We start from the raw sequence: 22,781 nt of genomic DNA, 5'->3' as shown, positions 1-22,781 counted from the left end.
CACACACGCAGACCTTCTGCCACTACTTCAGCTCCATTCAGTGGCAACACACCACTTCCATGTGCTGACAGCACATTATTCAGCACTGCTGGTGGCACCTGTATCACAAACATGCAGGACACACATTTCAAATGTACAGTAGGCCTATTTCACCTCCCAACGAAAGAGAAGTGAAATGTGAGACCAAGAGTGGCAAAAGGCAGACACACACACACTCACACTTCATGAACATCAATTTTCTACTCATGTGCATGTCTGCACTCTGTGCATGTCCCTCGTGCACAGAGGCTTCCAACTGACCCACTTAGTATGGGCACTGAGGGGTTAATAATTTCTGCCGCAGGGTTCAAACGTTTGGTCGATTACGGCAATGTCAACTAGCTGGACTAGACGACCAATCTGATGACAATAACAATTTCGGCTGCTTCACAATCTCAACTGACAATGTCAATTGGCAAAGCTAGATGGAGCAGATTCTTGGCTAGCTGGCTACTTAGCGAGCATACTTCATGAAAGCTGAGCAAGCTATCTTGTCAGTCAGCCACCCACCCTCCGTCCTGTCAACGACAACGTGCACAGGCACGCGTCAAAACGCACCCCTCATCCATGTGTAATGCGAATGAATTCATTCAGCCAAAAACACAAGCAACAAATAACGTTACTATAATCAGTACGTGAAAAAGAATGACGCTTACCTGTCCACCTTCGTACAGAGCAGTTAAAACCGTGTTTGGCGAAAGGAAGTCTCGGTTCCGGAGATTCTTCGCACTGCTTTCTTTGAACCAGAGCTTCTCCGGCTCATTCGGGACCCTGCCTCCACCACAAGCACGCGTAGTCTCGGCTTCATCCCGAAGCTTCACCCGTAATGCCGAGTTCAATGCTCGGACAGTGGAGATGATTCGAACAGGAGCCTCTTCCTCGTTCTCCATTATACTCTCGATGAAGACATCGTCAAAATAGGAGAACAATAAAGGTGTAGTTCTTTAGGTATATGAATAAGGTTGTGTACATTAATCTCTGCGATGCTACCTACTACTGCGCGTTATTCATGCTCGAGTCTATCGATTAACAGTTTACTGTCCAGTGACAGTCAGTGTGCAATGCGGAACTCGATAGTAAAAAGTTGTTTGTAGTAGACCGAGTATCGTGTTGCGCCGGAAACTTAGATGTTTACCGGACCATAAGTGTGGCCATTTTGAATGTGGCAGAGGTCTGTATTTACAGTAGCCTGGGAGAACCATCTAGTAAAGAGAAACCAAAGCATTTGCCCAGAGCATAAAGTCTGGTGCTAACTGTCTAGGCTAGTCTGTAAAGCATGATCCCTCAGAAAAAATAGGCTAACTGCAAAATATGTCTAGTGTCAAAGCAGCTGTTTTGGAGGAATTATTTGTATTTCTTATGCAGGAAATGCACATGGACATAACATTAGGCTATATTTTACTGCAGAAATATAGAAATATTATATAGGCTATTAATTTTCATTTATGGGCCATAGAAACGTTCACGTTTCTGTCTCCACGCTTTACAGATGTTACACTGACAAACACCTAATTGTTGAAGTTTAATTTATTTCAGAGTAAAACAATAGGCCTATGTTAATTGAACAATCACATGCTTTTGAGCCATCAAAGTGACAGTTTTATTTTTAAATAGATGTTATAGGATCCCAAGCACCACAAAAGTGCCCAAAGTCTGAGGTCAAAAGCATGTTTTTTAAATGGTTTAATTGCAATAATGCATGCACAACTATCACATCAGTTATATAAGCACTATTTAACTACAAAATATCAAATACATATGATTATTTTATTTAAAAATGCATGTGTCCCAAGGAGTGAGTTTACTGCACAACAAAACTCAAAACATAATTTTGAAATACAAGCAATCTAATGAAACCACTGGACTTCCTTTTTATTTAATGCCTGAAGATCTAAGAAGGCACATGTTAAATTCACAGCCTTCTTTCATTTATCACTTTCATTTACTTTTTGGTAACACCATGTGACAACTTACCATAATGACAAAGACTCATAGCAATTACATAGGCCTAAAACTTTTTTAAAAATGTAGGCCTACAGTTTTGTTTTGATTTTTCACAAATGAATTAAGCTGTCCCTTATGCGTATTCTCACAGCACGTGACTTCAGTAATAAAGCTAAAATCTAAGTTTGAATAGGCCTATATATACACACACACACACATTTTTGGAGATTTTGTCATGCATAAATCGGACGTTTCTGTATAATGACCTAATATGGCAATGTAATTTTACTGCACGGTACTTCGAAAAAACGGCAGTTATTTTTTGTATGGAATACCCCATCACCTTAAGGTTATACACTCTTCTAGTGGCATAATGTCATCATCATTGTAGTATCACAGTAAATAGCCTGTCTATCCTCATGTTCTCTCTGGAAGATAAAATTAATAGATCAAGGCATCAGACTGAAGAAGATGCTGCCAGACACATTCTTCTACAAGCACCATTAAGGCCAGCCTAGCAGCCAAGCCTATATCCCATTACAAATAGTCCAACTGTTTTCTGAAGTTTTCTGAAGTACAATACAATGCAGTAGGCCTACAGTTCATGTCTAAAACATTGCACGTTGCAGTAAAGTACAGTTTTTATGTAGCGCAATCAATACACATGTGAACGGCAAATAATTCCTCCAAAACTGCAGTTTTGATGGGCTTCTCAGAGAATGGTTATTTTTTTTATTAAGATACTAACTATATACACACTCATTCACGTCATCAGCTACACCCTGGCACATTGAGGCCTCCCTATTCCTGTTCCAGGTTTCATTTCAGTTAATACATTTTGTGTCCTAGATGTTATTCTGCAGTTAACTGCCATTTTTCTGAAGTGCAATGCTTAATTATGACCAAAATACTGCATTCCTGCTCTTAAACCGCAATTTTGACACATGAAAAGGAGTGTAATTGTTATTTGACTTTCTTGTAGAAATCAAAAGTTCAGTGTCTGCCTCTCTATACATACCGTACATGTACATAACTTATAACTTTAACGCAATGTTTGAAGACAGTTACGCCAACAAGCTATGTCATTCTAGAGCTCACAGGTTCCTGATTAAGGGGACTATTTTTTAAGTGTCTTGATGACTTCATTTTTGTGTTCCACAATTATGCAAGCCTCCTCTCACCAAAACCAGTTTTTACTACACTGCTCAACAGCAGCCCAGCATGAGCATATCTACCAGATAGCAAAGGGATCAGATAAGGGGGAAAGAATGACAACAAAAATGAAGCCACAGGTATACTGAATCATTTCACATTTTTGCACTTCTAATAGTATATCAACCCTATAGGTGGTCTTTGTTTTTTTTGCTCTATATGTCAAACAGTGGTCAGCCTTAATTGATGTCACACACAGACACAATTAGGGTTCAATTGTGGTCACACATAAGGGCTTTAATTGGAAAAGACTGTACATCTGTACAGTACATCAGATTACACACATACAATATAAATATAATCTTAATGACAAAAATGAACAAGCAATACACTACACACACTACGATGTTTTGACCACAAAATAATTTGTGATATAGTGGATATGGATGCCATTCTTGTCTGACACGAAGTTCCCGGTGGCGAATCATTAGTCTGGCGATCCGGGAGAAAACGTGTCATTCAAGAACGGTATCCATCTGGTCAGAGTCCTGATGAAGTCTCCAACACACACTCCAGGCCTCCCAAGCCTCACAGACGCTCAATAACACAGATACACCAAAACTCTCTCATGGATACACACCTACAGCCCCCACGGAGCCATGTCAATCACCTGACGTCCTCGTTTTGCGAGGAGTGATGGAAACGGAATCAATATGCAGCTGTCAATCAAAGACCAGCTGCATTATGGGTTCCGTTACCATCCCAGTCGCTGATGCCAGTGGTCGTCATGCCGACCATTCTTTCCTGTCCTGACCTTGGAATAACTTGATTCAGATGTCACACCTCCCTGGAAAGGAAAAAATGCTGTTTATTTATCTTGGTTCATCTGCAGTTAGAGGAGTCTTGAAAAACCTGTTCCCTATCAGGAAAGGATGAGAGAGGGAGGGGTTAACTTGAAGCCGGGGAAAGAGAAGATGTCAAAGAGAGATTTCTAGAGTAGAAAAGGTAAAAAGTTAAAAATGGATGGCTTTTGGAGGGATGAACATTAGAAGAGAGAGATCAGAAAAGCCAGACCTTAATTTACAGCTCAGAGTCAGGTAGGCTACGCCATGAACTTACGTGCACACACACACACACACACACGCACACACATACACACACATCAAAAGAGCAGCAAGTCACAGGAGAAGGGCAGGATGAAAGGATTCATTTGAAGGGATTTCTCTGGTAGAAGTGGCTCTCTTTGATGAGAGAAAAGCAGAAGTAAAAGGGGATGAGAGGAAGAGAGTAGGACGGCTGGAGAGGGGGAGCCAGAAAAACGAAAGAGAAAAATGTCAGTTTGAAGACTGACATAATAGACAAGGGACTAAGAAGTAGGAGACAGATACTTTTTTTTTCCAGTGTTGAGGAAAAAAAACGAGACAGTGCCCACGAAGAGAGGTGGAAAAAGGTGAAGGTGAAAGAAAAGGTAGATCCTGGTTTACCTCTTTCTGTCTTCTTCTCCTGAAAATGCCACCGTGGAGCGTTGGTGTGTTGTCCGCAGGAGATCTGCATGTGAGTGTTGGAGTCTGTCTATTTATGCAAGCTCACTTCCTCTTTACTTGTCCTACTCTGGTTTTCACTTTCACTTCTTCACTTGGCCAGACCAGCCCCTCCCCTCCACTAATGCTCTCCCTCCTTTAGACACAACTTCAAATCACAGACCCAACTGTCAGATAGAGTGAACCATATCCTGTCAACCATTAAAGTTATATGGCAGTGCCATCAACTTGTAAGTCACCGTGCATGTTAAGAAATAGCACAACAAAATGATCTATTTACAAAATACAAATATATTGAAGACTCTCAAAATATGTTTACATTAGAATCACACATTCAGTGTATGTGTAGGTGGCAAGATAAACTCGAATTAAATCTTATAACATATCTCATAAGCGGGTGTCAAACAAATAAACAAAGTCTACAACACTGTACTCATCCCACAGCTTTTGGAACTTTGGACTTCTTCAGGGATTACACCCAGACCTCCCAGATTAAATCAGCCTGTTTTATTGTGATATATCACATATCAACTGTGTTAATGCTATTTTGGTCCAACGTTATTAACACACAAAAGAATGATAAAATATCTTCAAATAGCTTGTCTGTTTCCTACTACTACATCAGTCAATGCCACCTCATTCGTGTCTTTTTCCAACTAGGAAAAATTGTAATGATAAACATATTATGTTGAATACACCATGTAGCCTACATCCAGTAACAAAGTGTTCCTGTTTAAAATGCATTTTCATCGTTGTTTTTATTCAGAATTATTAATGTTACCTTTAATTTCATTTGAGTAAACGCTGGTGATAGTTCAGTGTATTCAAATTTCTTTCATACTGTATACTGGTAAAAATGACTAATTAAAAATGTTTAGAAATATTACACAATATTGCACACTCTGATTCACTTTTGCATTTATGTCCAACTGTCTCGCCTTCAATAATCAGAATGAAAATTGGTTTTGTTACATATTATACATATTATCTGTGCATGATTCATGTGTTTTTGTCTAAAGGACCATCAAACCTGTCTGGGGACAAAAGATGGAAATTAGCCTTATGGCTATAATCTGTATTCTGCATTCATCTCAAATATTATTAATTATGCTGTCCCTTAGTTCAATAAATAAACTTTCAAACATGCATTTTACATCTTTGTTTATACAACAAACTAGAAATGATATTCTGACTAATTTAGTGACAGACAAGTTTTATCAGCAATCCACATTTACACGAAAGGGCATCCAATCTATTCTGTTGTGTTTATATCCAATAATCATAGATATTGACTAGGGTGGATACAATTCAAATCAATCGTTTTTAGCAAGTGTATTATTTATTTTTCAAATTTCATTTTATGTTGCTATTTTAGTTCAATGTTCTTGAGTACAGAATAGTCTTGCTGAAAAGATGACATACAAACAAATGTTCTTTAGAGGTCGAAACTAAATACATTCGTATGTGTAATTTGTTCTGCTGACCATCAGGTGTGACAGTGTGCTCTCAGATTTCATTTGCAGGTAAGATAACTGCAGGATGTGTCCCAGCACATGCCATACACACCCCACACCTGTCTTTCATTAAGTGGGTACAGGTGTGCACATGTGTAGGTGTGTATGTGTGCACGCATGTGTGTATGCGCCTGTGTGTGCAGATCTGGAAAGTCCGGTGATTTTGGAGCCATATCCTCTCGAGAGCGCAGTCTGGCGGTTACTCACAGATCAGAGACAACAGAAAGGGGATTCCGCACCGGTCACCAATAGTGACATTAATACATTTAAACTTCAAAGAGAGAATCCCGCACACTGTCCATTACGCATGCAAACATTTATACACTTATTTACGACGTTTCGGTCAGAGAAAGGTCTATGAACGAAACGTGAATAAGTGAATACATGTTTGCATGCGTGTGTGTGGGATTCTCTCTTTGAAGTTTTACTGGTTAAATGCACCTCCCCATGCACCTCCCCATAGACTAACAATAAATAAGTGTCTTGATCGATCACATACTCCAATTCACGTGCATTTTCTTGAGATTTTGCAAATGGCAAAATGTTTTACGTGAGCAAATGATGACAAAAAAAAAACATTTGTGGAAAAATCTTGCTTATTTAATCTTATTTGTCAAGGACACATCTCTGGTAAAACAAGGCATCTGGAACGAACACTCCAACAAACAAACGGAAAGAGAGAACTGACAGGCACACACACACACACACACACACACACACACACACACACACGCATACACGCATACACGCATACACGCATACACACACACACAGAAACAAACCTATACACACACACACACACAAACATACACACACTAAAACATGGTCTGTTGATGTGAAGAAAGACTGGGAAGACCACAGCAGCAGGACGTTGAGGTTCAGATTGGGCCGACGTGCGCTAATATGAACGGAGTTTAAAGTTGTAGTGTAAAGGGTGTGAGTGTGTGTGTGTGTGTGTGTGTGTGTGTGTTGGGAGTGTGTGAAAACATCTGTATGTGCGTGGATGTAGATTGGCAAGGAGGGTGGATGACCTCAAGACTTCTCCTCTTCAGTAAAGACGCTTCTCATAGCTGGAGGGAAAAAAAAGAGCAGAATATTAGAATAAAACATTTAAAGAAACAAGCCTTACTGTACGTTCACACCGCCGGCGACTCGAGCTTCCAAAGATTCCAGAAGTCATTCATTTTCAATGGAAGCCGGCTTCTCTCAGCTGCCGGCAGCGACCAATTCATCGGCGTCGCGTTTTGGGTGTCTTGAGCGACTAGAGAAAGTTGAAAGTGGCTCAACTTTATGGTAATGAGCTATAACGCGGTTCAGCGACCAAACGACCAGCAACGAACATAGAATGCTACCACGTCAGAGCGGCCAAAGTGTCCAAAGCTTTCCGGGGCGTCTTTGACACGGCGTCCAGAGCTTTTTGGAAGCTCAAGCTTCCGCCAGCGGTGTGTACATACAGTTAGAGAGAGGACTGATGAGGTGAAGCTGTGTGGGTGCGCCGGACACACGTGTGGTCAACACTCTACCTGTGCAAACTGTGGACACCTCCCTCCATCTGGGCGGATGTGGTTCTCTTCTCAAACTTCAGGTCGCCAGAATACATCATGGCTCTGCCAATCAACACACAGACCGTCAACTCAAACGCAATCTCTCTCTCAGTCACACACACACACACACACACACACACACACCATGAGGTCTTCTTTACATGCAGGAGTGTGTATACAGTATACAGTACCCTCCAGAATTATTGGCACCCTTGGTAAAAGTTGACTAAAAATAGGTATAAAAAATAATCTGTATGTGATTTATTGTACTCCCACAATGAAAACAATGAGGAAAAATATACCCTGCAAGGCAAGCAAATTTATTCTGAGAAAAAGGAAAATCTCATAAAGAAATAAATATTTTTAACAAAAACAGCTTGCTCACAATTATTGGCACCCCTGAAACATATTATGTACAACATTTAACAGGAGCATTTTCCTATGTAAATGCAACGTTTTAAAGTAAATCAGAGTGTCTGTGAACTTTCAGAAGTAGTTCATGACGTTCTTTTTCACTATGGTATGAAAATGAAGTCACTCAGAGGCTAAATCCTCTAGTCATTTTTCAACATTGGAGAGACGAGAGAATACACTAAATTGAAATAAAAAGAAATTGTGTTGACATTTGTAAGTAAGAGAATGTCTATGGAAACTAGGTATTTTGTTGAAAATGCCTATATTTCCAGTTAAAATGATGACTAAAAGGTTCTAATCATCTGGAAATGTGGCAAACATGCTTGGACAAAGACCCATGGCTATTTTGCTCCCACGCACAGTATGGAGGATGGTATGATAGGCAAAAAAATCCATAAGAACCACTGTTGAGAGTTACAGACAAAGCTATCATCTTGGGGTCACCAAGTCCCCCCCCAAAAATCTTCAAAAGTGACCTCACTGCTAATAGATTATTTAGACAGCATATCAGGTTAAAGCCAGTAGAGTCATTTAATGAACAATGTAAATGGCAGGAGTTACGGAATGGTACCATGACATGTCTGGGAGTGTGGTCTATTGTCAGATGAAAATAAAATTATGCTCTTTTGCTAAAAACACTTAAGGTGTCTTTGGCGTACATAGAAGAATACAGTACCCTCCAGAATTATTGGCACCCTTGGTAAAAGTTGACTAAAAATAGGTATAAAAATAATCTTTAGGTGATTTATTGTACTCCCACAATGAAAACAATGTGGAAAAATATACCCTGCAAGGCAAGCAAATTTATTCTGAGAAAAAGGAAAATCTCATAAAGAAATAAATATTTTTAACAAAAACAGCTTGCTCACAATTATTGGCACCCCTGAAACATATTACGTACAACATTTAACAGGAGCATTTTCCTATGTAAATGCAACGTTTTTAAGTAAATCAGAGTGTCTGTGAACTTTCAGAAGTAGTTCATGACGTTCTTTTTCACTATGGTATGAAAATGAAGTCACTCAGAGGCTAAATCCTCTAGTCATTTTTCAACATTGGAGAGACAAGAGAATACACTAAATTGAAATAAAAAGAAATTGTGTTGACATTTGTAAGTAAGAGAATGTCTATGGAAACTAGGTATTTTGTTGAAAATGCCTATATTTCCAGTTAAAATGATGAATAAAAGGTTCTAATCATCTGGAAATGTGGCAAACATGCTTGGACAAAGACCCATGGCTATTTTGCTCCCACGCACAGTATGGAGGATGGTATGATAGGCAAAAAAATCCATAAGAACCACTGTTGAGAGTTACAGACAAAGCTATCATCTTGGGGTCACCAAGTCCCCCCCAAAAATCTTCAAAAGTGACCTCACTGCTAATAGATTATTTATACAGCATGTCAGGTTAAAGCCAGTAGAGTCATTTAATGAACAATGTAAATGGCAGGAGTTACTGAATGGTACCATGACATGTCTGGGAGTGTGGTCTATTGTCAGATGAAAATAAAATTATGCTCTTTTGCTAAAAACACTTAAGGTGTCTTTGGCATACATAAAAGAATGACTATACTAAAAAGAACCCCATGCCTAATCAGAATTATGGTGGAGGGGCTGTGCTATTGTGGGGCTGTTTTAATTCCCAAAGGCCTTGGGAACCTAATTAAGGTGCATGGCATCATGAACACCAAGAAAAACCTGAACATTTTCAAAGGAAATCAAACAATCTCTGCCAAGGCCCTAAAAGTTGGTCATGATTGGATCATTCATCAGGTCAATGAACCAAAACAAATGCACAGATCAAAACAAATATGGTTTACTGAACACAAAATCAAGCTTCAGACATTGCCACAGCAGTCCCCTGATCTAAACTCCATAGAAAAACAGTGGGATGAGTCAACGAGAAGAATGCACAAGTGTGGACCTAGCAATCTGGACGATCTGGGGAGGTTTTGTAAAGATGAATGGTCTTAAACCCCTTACTTTGTATTCTCAATCTTTATGGGGTGTCAGAGAAGAATATTACATGCTGTTTTATTGACAAAGGGAGGTTTAAGAAGGTATTACAAGTAGGGGTGCCAATAATTGTGAGTGACGTGTTTTTATTAAAAACATTTATTTCTTTATGAGATTTTCCTTTTTCTCAGAATGAATTTGCTTCCTTTGCAGGGTGTATTTTTCCTCACTGTTTTCATTGTGGGAGTACAATAAATCACCTAAAGATTATTTTTTAGACCTATTTTTAGTCAACTTTTACCAAGGGTGCCAATAATTCTGGAGGGTACTGTAACTATACTAGAAAGAACCCCATGCCTAATCAGAATTATGGTGGAGGGGCTGTGCTATTGTGGGGCTGTTTTAATTCCCAAAGGCCTTGGGAACCTAATTAAGGTGCATGGCATCATGAACACCAAGAAAAACCTGAACATTTTCAAAGGAAATCAAACAATCTCTGCCAAGGCCCTAAAAGTTGGTCATGATTGGATCATTCATCAGGTCAATGAACCAAAATAAATGCACAGATCAAGACAAATATGGTTTACTGAACACAAAATCAAGCTTCAGACATTGCCATAGCAGTCCCCTGATCTAAACCCCATAGAAAAACAGTGGGATGAGTCAACGAGAAGAATGCACAAGTGTGGACCTAGCAATCTGGACGATCTGGGGAGGTTTTGTAAAGATGAATGGTCTTAAATCCCTTACTTTGTATTCTCAATCTTTATGGGGTGTCAGAGAAGAATATTACATGCTGTTTTATTGACAAAGGGAGGTTTAAGAAGGTATTACAAGTAGGGGTGCCAATAATTGTGAGTGACGTGTTTTTATTAAAAACATTTATTTCTTTATGAGATTTTCCTTTTTCTCAGAATAAATTTGCTTCCCTTGCAGGGTGTATTTTTCCTCATTGTTTTCATTGTGGGAGTACAATAAATCACCTAAAGATTATTTTTTAGACCTATTTTTAGTCAACTTTTACCAAGGGTGCCAATAATTCTGGAGGGTACTGTATATATATACCTGAGCTGAGTGAGGCTCTTGGAGCCGATGTCTTGGCAGGAGTGCTGAATGCCTGCGATCAGGTAGGGGATGAACTTGTGGATGGAGCCTTTATCCTGCACCGCTCCCGATACCCCCTGCGCCACTTTGATCTTGTCACACTCACTGTGGGGTACACAGAGAGAGGGGAGCTGGTTAGCGGGTTAGATGCTGGGGACTACAGTCATTTCCTGTGCATTAGCCGCAGTGTACATAGAGTCTTTATTGTCCTATAAGGATATTCTTCTTCACACATCAATACATTCCATAAAAGGCGCCGCCATGAAACATTGACTGACTGTGTGTCGTCGCAGCAGAGCATGCGCCGTTCAGCCTTACTCTTACGTTACGTTACGACTTACGTTAAGCCGCCAGGAGAGTGTTTTATGCAAATTAAAAGAAACAAAACCATAATAATACCATATTAACTGCTCCCATGTATTAACCTCATCATAGCTGAAGAAATTTTGCAAGATCAATGTATAAGCCGCGGTTAATGAGCCAATTTCACGGTGTCCTGGTGTCTGGCCTAGTTGATGCTAATGATGCCTTAATTGGCAGGGTAAAACACCTTCCTGTTTCTGTCTTTCCTATAGACTGAGCTGTTCCAGAGGAAATTAGTTTACACAGTGGCGACATATTGTGAAATAGGCTTATAGCTGGGAAATGACAGTACGAGGCTAAAGAGGCAATGGCTTGAGTGGCACCTGAAGTAGCGGGTCTGGGAGCCCAGGTTCTTGTCCATGGCGTCCAGGGAGCCCATGCCGCGGTACTTCTTGAGCCGGATGCCGTCCGAGAAGAAATACTCTCCTGGGGCTTCAGAGGTGGCCGCCAGCAGAGAGCCCATCATAACTGAGAGAGTGAGAAAGAGAGAGAGAGAGAGAGAGAGAGAGAGAGAGAGAGAGAGAGAGAGAGAGAGAGAGAAAGCAAGCAAGCAAGAAAGAGAAAAAGAGAGATAGAGATAGAAAGAATGAGAATTATTATTTTTCTGTCAGTACCTGTGCTGTAATGTCTTCCATAGACAGCAGAGGGCACTGCAGCGCATCCTGACACTGGATTTGAATACTGGTTTTGCGTGTTTGGCCTCCTACCACCTTCAGCGTGGCATGTTCGAGCACATGGGCTGGCGATGTGTGGGCCTGAGCCTGAGCCTGTACCCGCGGGCAGGTGCGGTTGAGCGAGGAGGGCGTGTCCTTACCTGTGGAGGCTCCCAGTGCCAGGGCCTTGGCAATGTGACCGACTGTCTGGATGCCACCATCAGCGATGACTGGCACGCCGAAGCGCCTGGCGTACTCTGCCACCTTGTACACTGCTGTGGCCTGTGGCCGTCCACATGCCAACACTGTAGGGCAGAGGGAGGGGAGGGAGGGGAGCAAAATGCACACAGAATTAGCACAAGATCAACAGAACATGGTCCGAAGGGTGAAGGGCTATGAGGAACATACTGTAGGCCAGAATACATAATCCATGAAATGGATGATCTAACCAATGACATGGGCTTGAGAATGCTGGTGCAACAAACGCTGTCAAAAAAGACACCAAGCTTTGCTTATACCAATCATTCTCTTAGATTAGCGTTGACGTGATAAACTAGTTTCGCAAAATGTCAAGGGGACAGATCTCTAGCATATTAACATGTGAATGCCTTCATACAGTACTTCCTTCTAGCATGCATAAACATCCCCATTACACACACACACACACAGACACACAACCCTCTACACACACACACACACAATTGACGGAGCGCTCCACTCCCTCCCCCAGGCTCAGCCGGGTCATGGTGAAGCCACACAACCAGCACACAGGTGGTCCATGCGGTGCCGTCCGCGAGCCTTTTAGTTGCGTGAGGAGAGCGTAAGGAGAGCAGGGTAACCCCCTCGGAGCCCAGAGCATCAGCACTCACACCATTAGTGCAGGAACCCCTTTAGTGTGTTTGCAGTGGGAAGAACAAAAACGCATGACAAAGAGCCGTATCGCACAGGCTCTCATAACACACCGCCAAAAGCGTTTTAATCGGCACAGTGGCATCACACAACAACACATCCTATTATGTTCAGTGATAGAAGGTCAGTAAATGTAGTAAACTCGGGACAAGTCATGAGGTGCTGAATGGAGACAATCAAAGGGTAGAAAAAGGAGAAAGGGAGCATCCTTTCAGATCTGAAATGGGCTTCTTTTTCAGGGCTCATGTTTGTGAATATGATCAGAGATACTGACACCTTTTTTGACTCGCAGCACCCTAGATACAAGAGAAATATCTGATATAAAAGGGCCCGACAGATTTGAGAGATGTCAGTCTTTTGGATTGATTTAGACCAATAATGTTTGGAACCATCAACTCAATAGATGGAACTTATTGTGCCAGAAAGTACTACAAGTAGAATGTAAAATGGATTTTCACAATTTTGCACACTGAATAATGTCACTATCACTGTTCGAATCAGTGACATTTAAGGGTGGTGTGAAGATCATTCAGATAGTTCACTTCACATTCATCCTCAAGAAACATACTTGCATGACAGAGAGGGTTTATGGGTAATGTAGTTCAGGAGTCAGAGGAGGTGCCAGGTGTGACTGACAGGTTAGTCAGACAATGACAAGCACCCAAAACCCCAAAAACCCAAACACCAGAGTCTACTTCTACTGATGCAGAGCCGTTAACCAACCAATCAATGCAGCAGGCTGTGGAAGGAGGCGAGCATAGTGAGGAAGTGAAACCAATGGGAGCCCTGCAGGGGCGGGGCCTCGGAAGCATAAGGGACTTACTGCAGTATCCCGTTACAGTAGTTGGGGTTTTGGGGCTGTGGAGCTTTATTTCAGGAGGAACAGTAGGGGGCGCTAGACAGAGGAAGGAGAGAGGAAGACCAAGATGGACACACAGATGGAAAGAGTTGGAGAGAGAGAGAGAGAGAGAGAGAGAGAGAGAGGATCTCAGGGGGGTAGAGAGAGAGCAGGCACCGGTGGAGAGAGGGAACAGGAAAGAGAGGGAGAATGAGAGAGTGAGGCAGAGTGAAAGAGGGACACATTAAGAACAGTAGAGAGGAGCGGACTGCAGATATCCCTGCACACACTCACACTTGACATCCCTACGCACCCCTGTTTAAGCACTTCAACACCATGTCCTAAATGTAAGAGACTGCGCGACTGTCGGATAGTTTGTGTCCACATTGTATCCGTTAACATTCTTTAATGTACCTTTGTTACGTCGTGAAGAAAAATGTCAAGGCGACGCGACGCGCCTGAAATAGAAACGGACAGCGCGACAAAACAGGGTTGAAGAAGTCGCGTAGCAAAGCAACTTGTCACGTTCGGTCGCATCGCATTTAGTCAGGACATAGTCGCGTCGCTTGCAGTTAGGACACGGTGTAAAAGGCACTGGGCACTTCGATTCTGACTTTCAATAAGCCAATCTGGGCTCATCATCAGATCTATACAATGGCAACCAACTATCCCAACGTATAGTTACACACCAAGTAGGGGAATTAAGCTTATTGGTCATGTATCTAAGACTCAGATAAGACGACTCGTACTGTACTTGTCTCTCCTCTGTGTGTGGAACAACTCACTCAGACACTATTATCCTAGCTTAGCATAATTCACAGTAAGAGGGTTAGACCAGTGAGCCTATAGCTCCACGGCTACAGTAATTTCCTGTGTATTAGCCGCACAACAGTGTTTTATGCAAGTTAAAAGGAACAAAACCATATTAATACCATATTAACTGCTCCTGTGTATTAACCTCACAGCTGAAGAAATTTAGCAAAATCAATGTATATAAGCCACGGCTAATAGTCGGGAAATTACGGTTAGCTTATTGGTCAGCTACCTAAGACTAAGATAAAAACGACTCATCGTGTACGTTTCTAATCTCTGTGCATGCAACAACTCATTCAGACACTATTAGCCTAGCTGAGCATAATTCACTGTAAGTGGGTGACACCAGCAGTGAGCCTACAGCTCCCCCGGCTACACACACAAGGCTTTGTTCCCCAGGGGATGGGAGAAAATACTCGTCATTCTGAGAGGAGGGGTGAGTGGCGCAAACCCAACAAGCATGTGTGTTTGTCCTGCGCAGAGGTCAGAGCAGCCCAGAGGGTAGGGTCAGCACTGGTCAGGGACTGGGCAGCCTCCGTGCCTCCACAGGCAGAGGGGTGGGGCAAGAAAGCAGAAGAGCTGGGATTGGCTGACAGTAGGGGTGTCACACTGAAGTTCACACCGACATGTGAAAATGTGACTTGTGTGCACTGTATGTTATGTTAAAAAAGGTTGTTTCATTTTTTATTTCAAATGTCCGGGCATACAAATACATACAGATATCAAATTTGACAAACATTCATCAGTGGTACTAAATAGATACGGCAATATAAAATAGAACTGGTCACTATGGGTGTTACCAGTGCACAAAACACCAGGCCTAGCATACCAAAGGAGGCCTCGTGTTTCACATGTTCCAGCCATGAGACTACGCATGTAATGAGTGTGGCAGGAGCAGAGATTTTAATCAAGAGGGAGTTCTGCTCATTCAGCTGGAGGACGGTAGTGACAAATGTGAAGTGACAAAACAAAAATGGCAGACCTAAACAGTCGTTGTAGAACAATGACACTAATGCTCATAAGCACACACACGATGTGGCGTCTACCACTAACACAGTGACACGGTCGGAGATGGGAGATAGAAAGTCAGCGAAGGCCAAACTCTAATAAAAAAAATCTTGCATCACCCTTACCTTATTCACTGCACACCCAAACAACATCATTTCACTTCAGTATTGTTAACGCATCAAAAACCCATTGTGTTCATTCCAGTGTCTCTTCAGACTTGTTTTATTTTTAATAATAAAAATGCCAAAAATAGACTGGTGAATAAAGTATGGTGAAAGGAGTGGAGCGGTGATTAGAGTGTGTGTGTGTGTGTGTGTGTGTGTGTGGTTGTGGTGGTGGTGTGTGTGTGGTTGTGGTGGGATGTGTGTGTGTGTGGCTGTAGTAGTGTGTGGGTGTGTGTGTGCGTGTGTGTGGTTATAGTGGTGTGTGTGTGTGGGGTTGGGCTGTAGTGGTGTGTGTGTGTGTGCGGCTGTAGTGTGTGCGGCTGTAGTGGTGTGTGTGTGCGGCTGTAGTGGTGTGTGTGTGTGCGGCTGTAGTGGTGTGTGTGTGTGCGGCTGTAGTGGTGTGTGTGTGTGGTTGTAGTGGTGTGTGTGTGCGGCTGTAGTGGTGTGTGTGTGTGCGGTTGTAGTGGTGAGTGTGGCTGTAGTGGTGTGTGTGTGTGTGGTTGTAGTGGTGTGTGTGTGTGTGGTTGTAGTGGTGTGTGTGTGTGTGGTTGTAGTGGTGTGTGTGTGTGCGGCTGTAGTGGTGTGTGTGTGTGTGGTTGTAGTGGTGTGTGTGTGTGTGGTTGTAGTGGTGTGTGTGTGTGGTTGTAGTGGTGTGTGTGTGTGCGGCTTTAGTGGTGTGTGTATGCGGCTTTAGTGGTGTGTGTGTGTGTGCGGTTGTAGTGGTGTGTGTGTGTGTGTGCGGTTGTAGTGGTGTGTGTATGTGTGTGTGGTTGTAGCGGTGTGTGTGTGTGTGTGTGTGTGTGTGTGTGGTTATAGCAGTGTGTGTGTGCGGCTGCACCAACCTTCCTGGGTGATGCAGATGGAGCCGCTGCCCATGCCCACTCTCAGAGCGTCCACTCCAGCGTCTATCAGGTTCTTGGCCTGCGCCGCCGTCACCACTGAACACACACACAACACACACACATCTCACATCTGGGCCATGAATGGGGTGTGTGTGTGTGTGCGTGTGTATGTGACACACTGATGTGTGTATACAACTTGCACTGTCAACCTATAATGAAGTGCATAGCTGGTTAAGCATGTTGGACCATACAGAATTCGGATTCGGATTAAATTTGACTTTGAATGTGGAATCCAATCAATTACTCTTAACAAAATGCACTTACCATTGCCTCCAATAACCTGCACGGTGGGGAACTTCTCTTTGATGTATTTGATCATGTTGATCTGATATATGGAGTTGCCTTGAGAGGAATCCTGAGGACAGAAGGATGGAACAGAGTGCGCAACAGAGAAAAACGGAGGCGTTAAACCAGGACACGTTTCAAAACAGAAAAAAATGGGGATGTTCTTTTGTCTTTTTAAGTCTGAGGAAAAGTCATACGGCTCAAAACATAACTTGAATTCTAATAAATTAAACTAATCGCGAGCAAGTGTGAGGAGCTTTTACTTCATTTTTGGATCTTAACTTTTTGGCTCCAGCACCTTTATTTGGATGGGCGCGCTTTTTTGAACTGACTACTGTTTCAAAACATCCACATGAGCACAATCATATGACTCTTTTCCTTTTTCAAACACACACACACACACACACACACACACTGACCAGCACAACCACGTCCACGCCACTCTGCACGAGCAGGTCGAGCCGGTAGCGGTCGTCGTTGTGCGTCCCGATGGCGGCGCCGCACAGCAGCTGTTTGCGGGGGTCTTTGGAGGCCAGTGGGAAGTCTCGGTTCTTCTTCAGGTCCGTGCGCGCGATGATGGCCACCAGGCAGCCCTCCGTGTTCACGATGGGCAGCTTGCCTGAGACGCACAGACATTCAGACATCCATCAACACCAGCAGCGATGCCCTCCTGAACCAAACACTCACGCTTACCAGCGACACTACACAGAGCACAGCGCTGTAGCAGTTGTTGGAGGAGCATTGTGGGATACTTTGGGGAGAGGGTACAAAGCTGGTGTCTGGGATCAACATCGGACTAGACAGTAGACTGGATCTAAATATAGCATTTGAAGTGCAATCAGATTTTTGAACTGTGCACAGAACTACTCTCGATGCTCATCGTAGAGACCAGCTTGTTCATATGTTAGTCACCATAGCAACAGAAAACACATCACTGAAAGCCGGGTTTTGAGGAGGTGGTACTTTTGTGCCGTCGTTAGAAGCTCCTCTGCACTTAAACTTCACAAAGCACACATACCTGCCCACAAAAAAACAACCTTAAGACACACACACACACACACACAAACACACCCGGTCACCTCTGCAGCAAACCAACTGACCCTTTAGTGAGCTCTGACTGTTCGGAGGAAAGTCATACATTTGGCATGCATCTGGAAATGTGATCACATGTTGGTTCAACTTTCACTTCACAGTTTACATACTTATACGCCTGACGTCATCTGAAGCATCAACTACTTGTGCTGCTGACCTCATTGCATTTTTCCATTACTTAGACCAGTGGTTCTCAAACTGTGGTGGTACGCAGAGACTCTCTGTTGTGGTACTATGGGAGTCTCCCAAGATGTTTTATTTCATGAAGACAAAATAATCACTTCAAATTGTATATAGAAAATTGTAAATGATGTAAAATCGTTAAATTTAAACTAGTTTTTGTCTTTCTTGAAAAAACAAACAAAAGAGTGTGTACCGTGTAAAATATATTTAAATTGGCCTACACTACAGTATTTTAATGCCGGTCATAGTGGTGGTACAAAGAACTCAATTGTTCTTTGAGGTGGCACTCATCATAAAAGGTGACCACTGACTTAGACCACTAACTAATTACTATTTTACTCTGTTGAGTATCAACAATAACGTCACCCTGTTACTAATGTTACTAATGTGCTAATGCTAATAGAAAACACGTAACTGGTACTTTCCATCACTTCTCTTACTACCGAAACAAGCTACTTTAATATTCTCATCATGAATGACAAAACGTGACAATGTAACTTGACATATGTAAACGAGCCCCGCCCATTCCCACCTTTCTTGCTCCTCTGCAGGATCTCATTGGCCTCTTTCAGAGTCACTCCCGCAGGAGCCACCACCAAATCCTCCAGCTTGGTCATGACCTGAAAAGAGACAAAACAAGAGACAGAGATGGTCAAAGGTGGACTCCAGCGACTAGCGATGTGAGAAGTTAATCAGTAGTGAAAATGTTGTTCATCTAGCGGTGCTTGAATTTCCCCTTGGGGATCAATAAAGTATCTATCTATCTATCTTTCTATCTTTAAGTCCACAACCTATTCGGTTCTTAAGGCCGACGTCACGGGCCCAACAGCTTTTTTCGTGAAAAGACAAACTTTGCCATCATCACTTCTGTTTTAACAATTGTAAAAACAAATCGCTAAACATTAATAGAGTAATAACAGTAGCTGTGCAGCCAGACAATATATTCAAGGATGACGACCAGGCTTCCGCGAAAAAATAGGATTTGATTAGGTTGATTCAACAATTCAGTATAAGATGACAATTATCTTAAAGGCTACTCAGAATAACGAAAAAAAAAAAAAAAAAACGTTTATTTCTGTCTATGGAGAAAAACAAGTGAATCTGGAAGCCGTTGGGACCCGGAAAGAGATTTATTATCCCATTATTACAACATCACTTAAAGAGGAACTATGCAGGATTGGGGATTTCATCTCTGGTTTCGGTTTGGTTTGTCGTTTTCTGCTTGCATTTTCTCTGCAGAGCTTCCCCGACAGCTTTAGCGTGTATATGTATACATGTATAGGCTATATTTAAATATATAAATTGCAAGCGTGGTTCTTCATCTCAGACTTCCAGATGTAAACAATGAGCGATCGTCTCCTGCAGAAAGTTGCATAGGGTCTCTTTAATAAAGCCACCAACCTCGCTGAGGGGCAAGTCGTGCTCCTCCTCCTTGAGGAAGAGATGTATTATCCCATTACTACAACATCACTTAATAACCCCACCCACCTCGCTGAGGGGCAAGTCGTGCTCCTCCTCCTTGAGGAAGTCGATGTCCCGGGAGGAGATGATGCCGACCAGGCGTCCGCCCATCTGCCCGCTGTCCGTGATGGGGATGCCGCAGAAGCCGTGCCGCGCCTTGGCCTGGAAGACGTCCCGCACGTGCTCGTTTGGGCTCATCACCACCGGGTCCGTGATGAAGCCCTGCTCGTACCTCTGAGGGGGGGGGGGGGGGAGAGGGGAAGGGGGGGGGGCAAGCGAGGGGCCACAACACAGGTGAGAGGAGGAAGGGGGCAGGAGAGGTCAACAGCAGAGGTAAGGGGAACCGGGACAGTTTCACACACACACAAGAGAGGTGGGGAACTCGTCAGGCCTATGCTTCGCTACAGGGAGTCTTGTGAAAAGCAAGCGGTCAGAAAAACAGATAAAAGAGTAGAGGGGGATGAACCGAGTGAGAGATAGAGACAGAGAGAATGGGAGTGGGACCCAACTGGTGGTAAAAAAACTGTGGCAGAAGCCTACAGGGAAAGGAGGTGGAGAGAGGTTGAATGAGTTTGAAAGAGAAGCTCGATTAAGCCCATGTAAACCGATAACTAAGTCTAGAGAGAAGAAATCGCAAGAGAGTGAAGTAATGGATAAGACCAGTGTGTGACTAGTACCTTGACCTTGCGCACTTCATTGGCTTGGAATTCTGGAGTGCAGTTATGGTGGATGAAGCCAATGCCCCCGGTGAGCTGAGGAGAACAAAACAGTACACCAATCAAAGACTTCAAAGGCTTCATTGCATGTGATTAAAATGAATATACGGTAGTCTTGGGCTTGCTTACAGCCATGGCAATCGCCATTCCGGACTCAGTGACTGTATCCATGGGCGATGACACCAGCGGCGTTTTCAAAGTGATTAGTTTGGTCAGAGCAGAAGTCAGATCCTGTGAAGAGAGACTCAAATCTTAACTGTGCCATGGCTGCATCATGAACAGAATGTCACTATATCCAGTACAAATTTTATATCACCATGCAAAACACTATACTCACCACCTGGTCTGCAGAGAAGTCAATATATCCTGGGAGAATCAGGAAGTCACTGGAAGAAAAAGACACACAATTTCTACATCCAACCCATCTATTGACATGAATGAGAAGATCATTAAAGATCATTTGAAGGACAGTACAAAGCCCTCGTTGCATTAGAAGGTGTGTGTGTGGGGGGGGGGGGGGGGGGGCATATGTATGAAGTAGGAGTTTGGCCAATATTTCTGTAATAGAGCGCTCTAGAATCTTTGGTCATGAGGTTAAAAATAGATACGCATGGCAAAAATCTACACTACAACCGCGGTAAACAGTGCCCCTGGATGGACATTACACAACGTTTCCATGCTTTACTGAAGTCGTCAACCCCCATAGCTCTGAAAAGTGGATCTTACTTACGTTATAGTCTAAAATAATACTGAGAATAAAACTTCACATAAATGACATGGCTCAACTTGAGTTATGTTATCGCTCTTTAATTAGCAGTTAATTGTTATAAGGATAAATATGAGATGTCAATAATTAATTGGTACACAATAAACGATGACATTTTATTAATTCCCCAGTAACGTTTCATGCTTTCTGACGTTACTGCATAGAACTGTTGCGACACTGCATTATGCCATCCTGAGGAAACCGACGGACTAGTCACTGCTAGCTTGACCAAATAAAGAAAATATACAAAAGCTGCAGTGACCTAGTTCGTAGCACAGAGCAGGGCAATATGTTACCAAAATAACATTCGTACTTTTTGAGTGACCGCATTCCAGGACAGCGTGTGCACTAGGCCCGTGAACGTTACTTACTTGTAAGTAAGACCGTCTCCACAATTGAAAAGTTGCTGTCCCGTCAAACCATCTTCAGGCACGTATCCTGTTTGTCCACTAATTAAGTAGTCAGCCATGATGATTTCGGGACAATTTTTTATATATCACAAGGTGCGACTCCTGCTTCTGGAGGCGTGTAGACGACACGTAAATGTATGTTAGCTTACAGAACTACAACCTTCTGTTGCTGCGCAGTAGCAGCGGGCTAGAATGTCCTTGTTCCGCTCCCAAATCGACCGTGAGGGGTCTCCTACTGTTGTCCGACGTGTGGTCAGCTGAGCTTCTTCCGTTGGCAGGCTTGGGCACAAATGGTTTAACCTAATGATTGAAATTTGTCGTTCAGACCTGAGGTGGTCTGCCGTAGTGTCCTGTGGAACAGCACGTGTGTACTGCCAGCGCTTCCAGCGTTCCGCAGTGTTAAATAAACTCTGTCGCTTTCGTCATTTCCGGGGAGAATATTGTAGCCTACTAAATGTTGGATGTTTTCCAAGCTGTTAATGCCACTGACGGTAAACAAAAATGGCATTTACTGTAATTAGGAGATACATAATGTGCCTATCTTGACATACATGTATTTACTCTCTTATCTTGCTGAGTCACACTTATAGAACCGAGGGGCACTGGATCGGGTTAATTTTATCTACAGCACATGACGTGACTGCCTTTATTTGGGTCGCGCAGGTTGGTGGGCAGAACCCTGTGAGCACACGCACGCACTAGCTGGCACACCAAAGCGTACGAAGCGCAGCACACCATTTCGTGTTGTACTGAGCCTTATTGTACATACTGAGCATGGGGTAGTTCAGTAAAAGCACATCGGTTAATTGCAGTTTGACCGGAGAGCCCCGTTATTGGTATCAGTAGCCAAACTGCCCCCCAGTCCACTTAAAACAACACTTTTTGTTCCCATAATGTAAAACTTTGTGATGGGCATGTGGTCAGCCATGCACAATATTCTCAAATAAAATCTCTTTAGAGTAGGAGGCCAACATTTACCCTCGGCCCCAAGCAGAACAGTTTAGAGTAA

The 22,781-nt window shown here is 42.8% G+C and overlaps 2 protein-coding genes across 6 annotated transcripts in view; both read right to left on the bottom strand.

Moving 5' to 3' along the window:
- Positions 1–1,109, bottom strand: part of dalrd3 (DALR anticodon binding domain containing 3) — a 9,733-nt gene extending 8,624 nt beyond the window's left edge. Inside the window, exons 1-2 of one of the 2 annotated variants that reach the window (XM_062541082.1) lie at positions 696–1,109; positions 1–98 (exon numbers count right to left, since the gene is read on the bottom strand). The exon at positions 1–98 is cut by the window's left edge and continues 210 nt beyond it. In XM_062541082.1, the coding sequence (XP_062397066.1) occupies positions 1–98; positions 696–929 (332 nt within the window). In that variant the 5' untranslated portion in view covers positions 930–1,109. The remainder of the gene's footprint in view (positions 99–695) is intronic. The other variant, XM_062541081.1, reaches the window with a different exon arrangement.
- A 5,659-nt stretch (positions 1,110–6,768) lies between these two features.
- On the bottom strand, positions 6,769–22,166 carry impdh2 (IMP (inosine 5'-monophosphate) dehydrogenase 2). Of its 4 annotated transcripts, XM_062541077.1 has the most exons (16): positions 21,734–22,166; positions 20,934–20,982; positions 20,726–20,827; positions 20,558–20,632; positions 19,908–20,114; positions 18,952–19,039; positions 18,245–18,295; positions 17,564–17,763; positions 17,124–17,214; positions 16,800–16,895; positions 13,958–14,029; positions 12,387–12,530; positions 11,896–12,040; positions 11,171–11,314; positions 7,714–7,797; positions 6,769–7,260 (listed from the first exon to the last, which is right to left on the bottom strand). In XM_062541077.1, the coding sequence occupies exons 1-16, from the start codon at positions 21,829–21,831 to the stop codon at positions 7,239–7,241; spliced, it is 1,668 nt and encodes a 555-aa protein (XP_062397061.1). In that variant the 5' UTR covers positions 21,832–22,166; the 3' UTR covers positions 6,769–7,238. The 4 variants fall into 4 exon arrangements, with proteins under 4 accessions (XP_062397061.1, XP_062397063.1, XP_062397062.1 ...); XM_062541079.1 differs by lacking the exon at positions 13,958–14,029 and having other exon boundaries at positions 21,734–22,164; XM_062541078.1 differs by lacking the exon at positions 18,245–18,295 and having other exon boundaries at positions 21,734–22,164.
- Between the last annotated feature and the right edge of the window lie 615 nt (positions 22,167–22,781).

Source organism: Sardina pilchardus, chromosome 7, assembly GCF_963854185.1.
Source record: "Sardina pilchardus chromosome 7, fSarPil1.1, whole genome shotgun sequence".
Lineage (NCBI taxonomy): Eukaryota > Metazoa > Chordata > Actinopteri > Clupeiformes > Clupeidae > Sardina > Sardina pilchardus.
Note: the sequence above shows the minus strand (reverse complement) of the source record. Positions and strands in the feature narration are given on the sequence as shown.

Excerpts from the sequence above, each read along its gene's own strand:
- impdh2 (XM_062541077.1), bottom strand. The coding sequence starts at position 21,831 with ATGGCTGACTACTTAATTAGTGGACAAACAGGATACGTGCCTGAAGAT. Across the intron at positions 19,040-19,907 it reads ACGACTTGCCCCTCAGCGAG|GTCATGACCAAGCTGGAGGA; the intron begins GTGGGTGGGGTT and ends GTCTCTTTTCAG. Across the intron at positions 7,798-11,170 it reads AAGAGCCTCACTCAGCTCAG|AGCCATGATGTATTCTGGCG; the intron begins GTATATATATAC and ends GTTGATTGGCAG.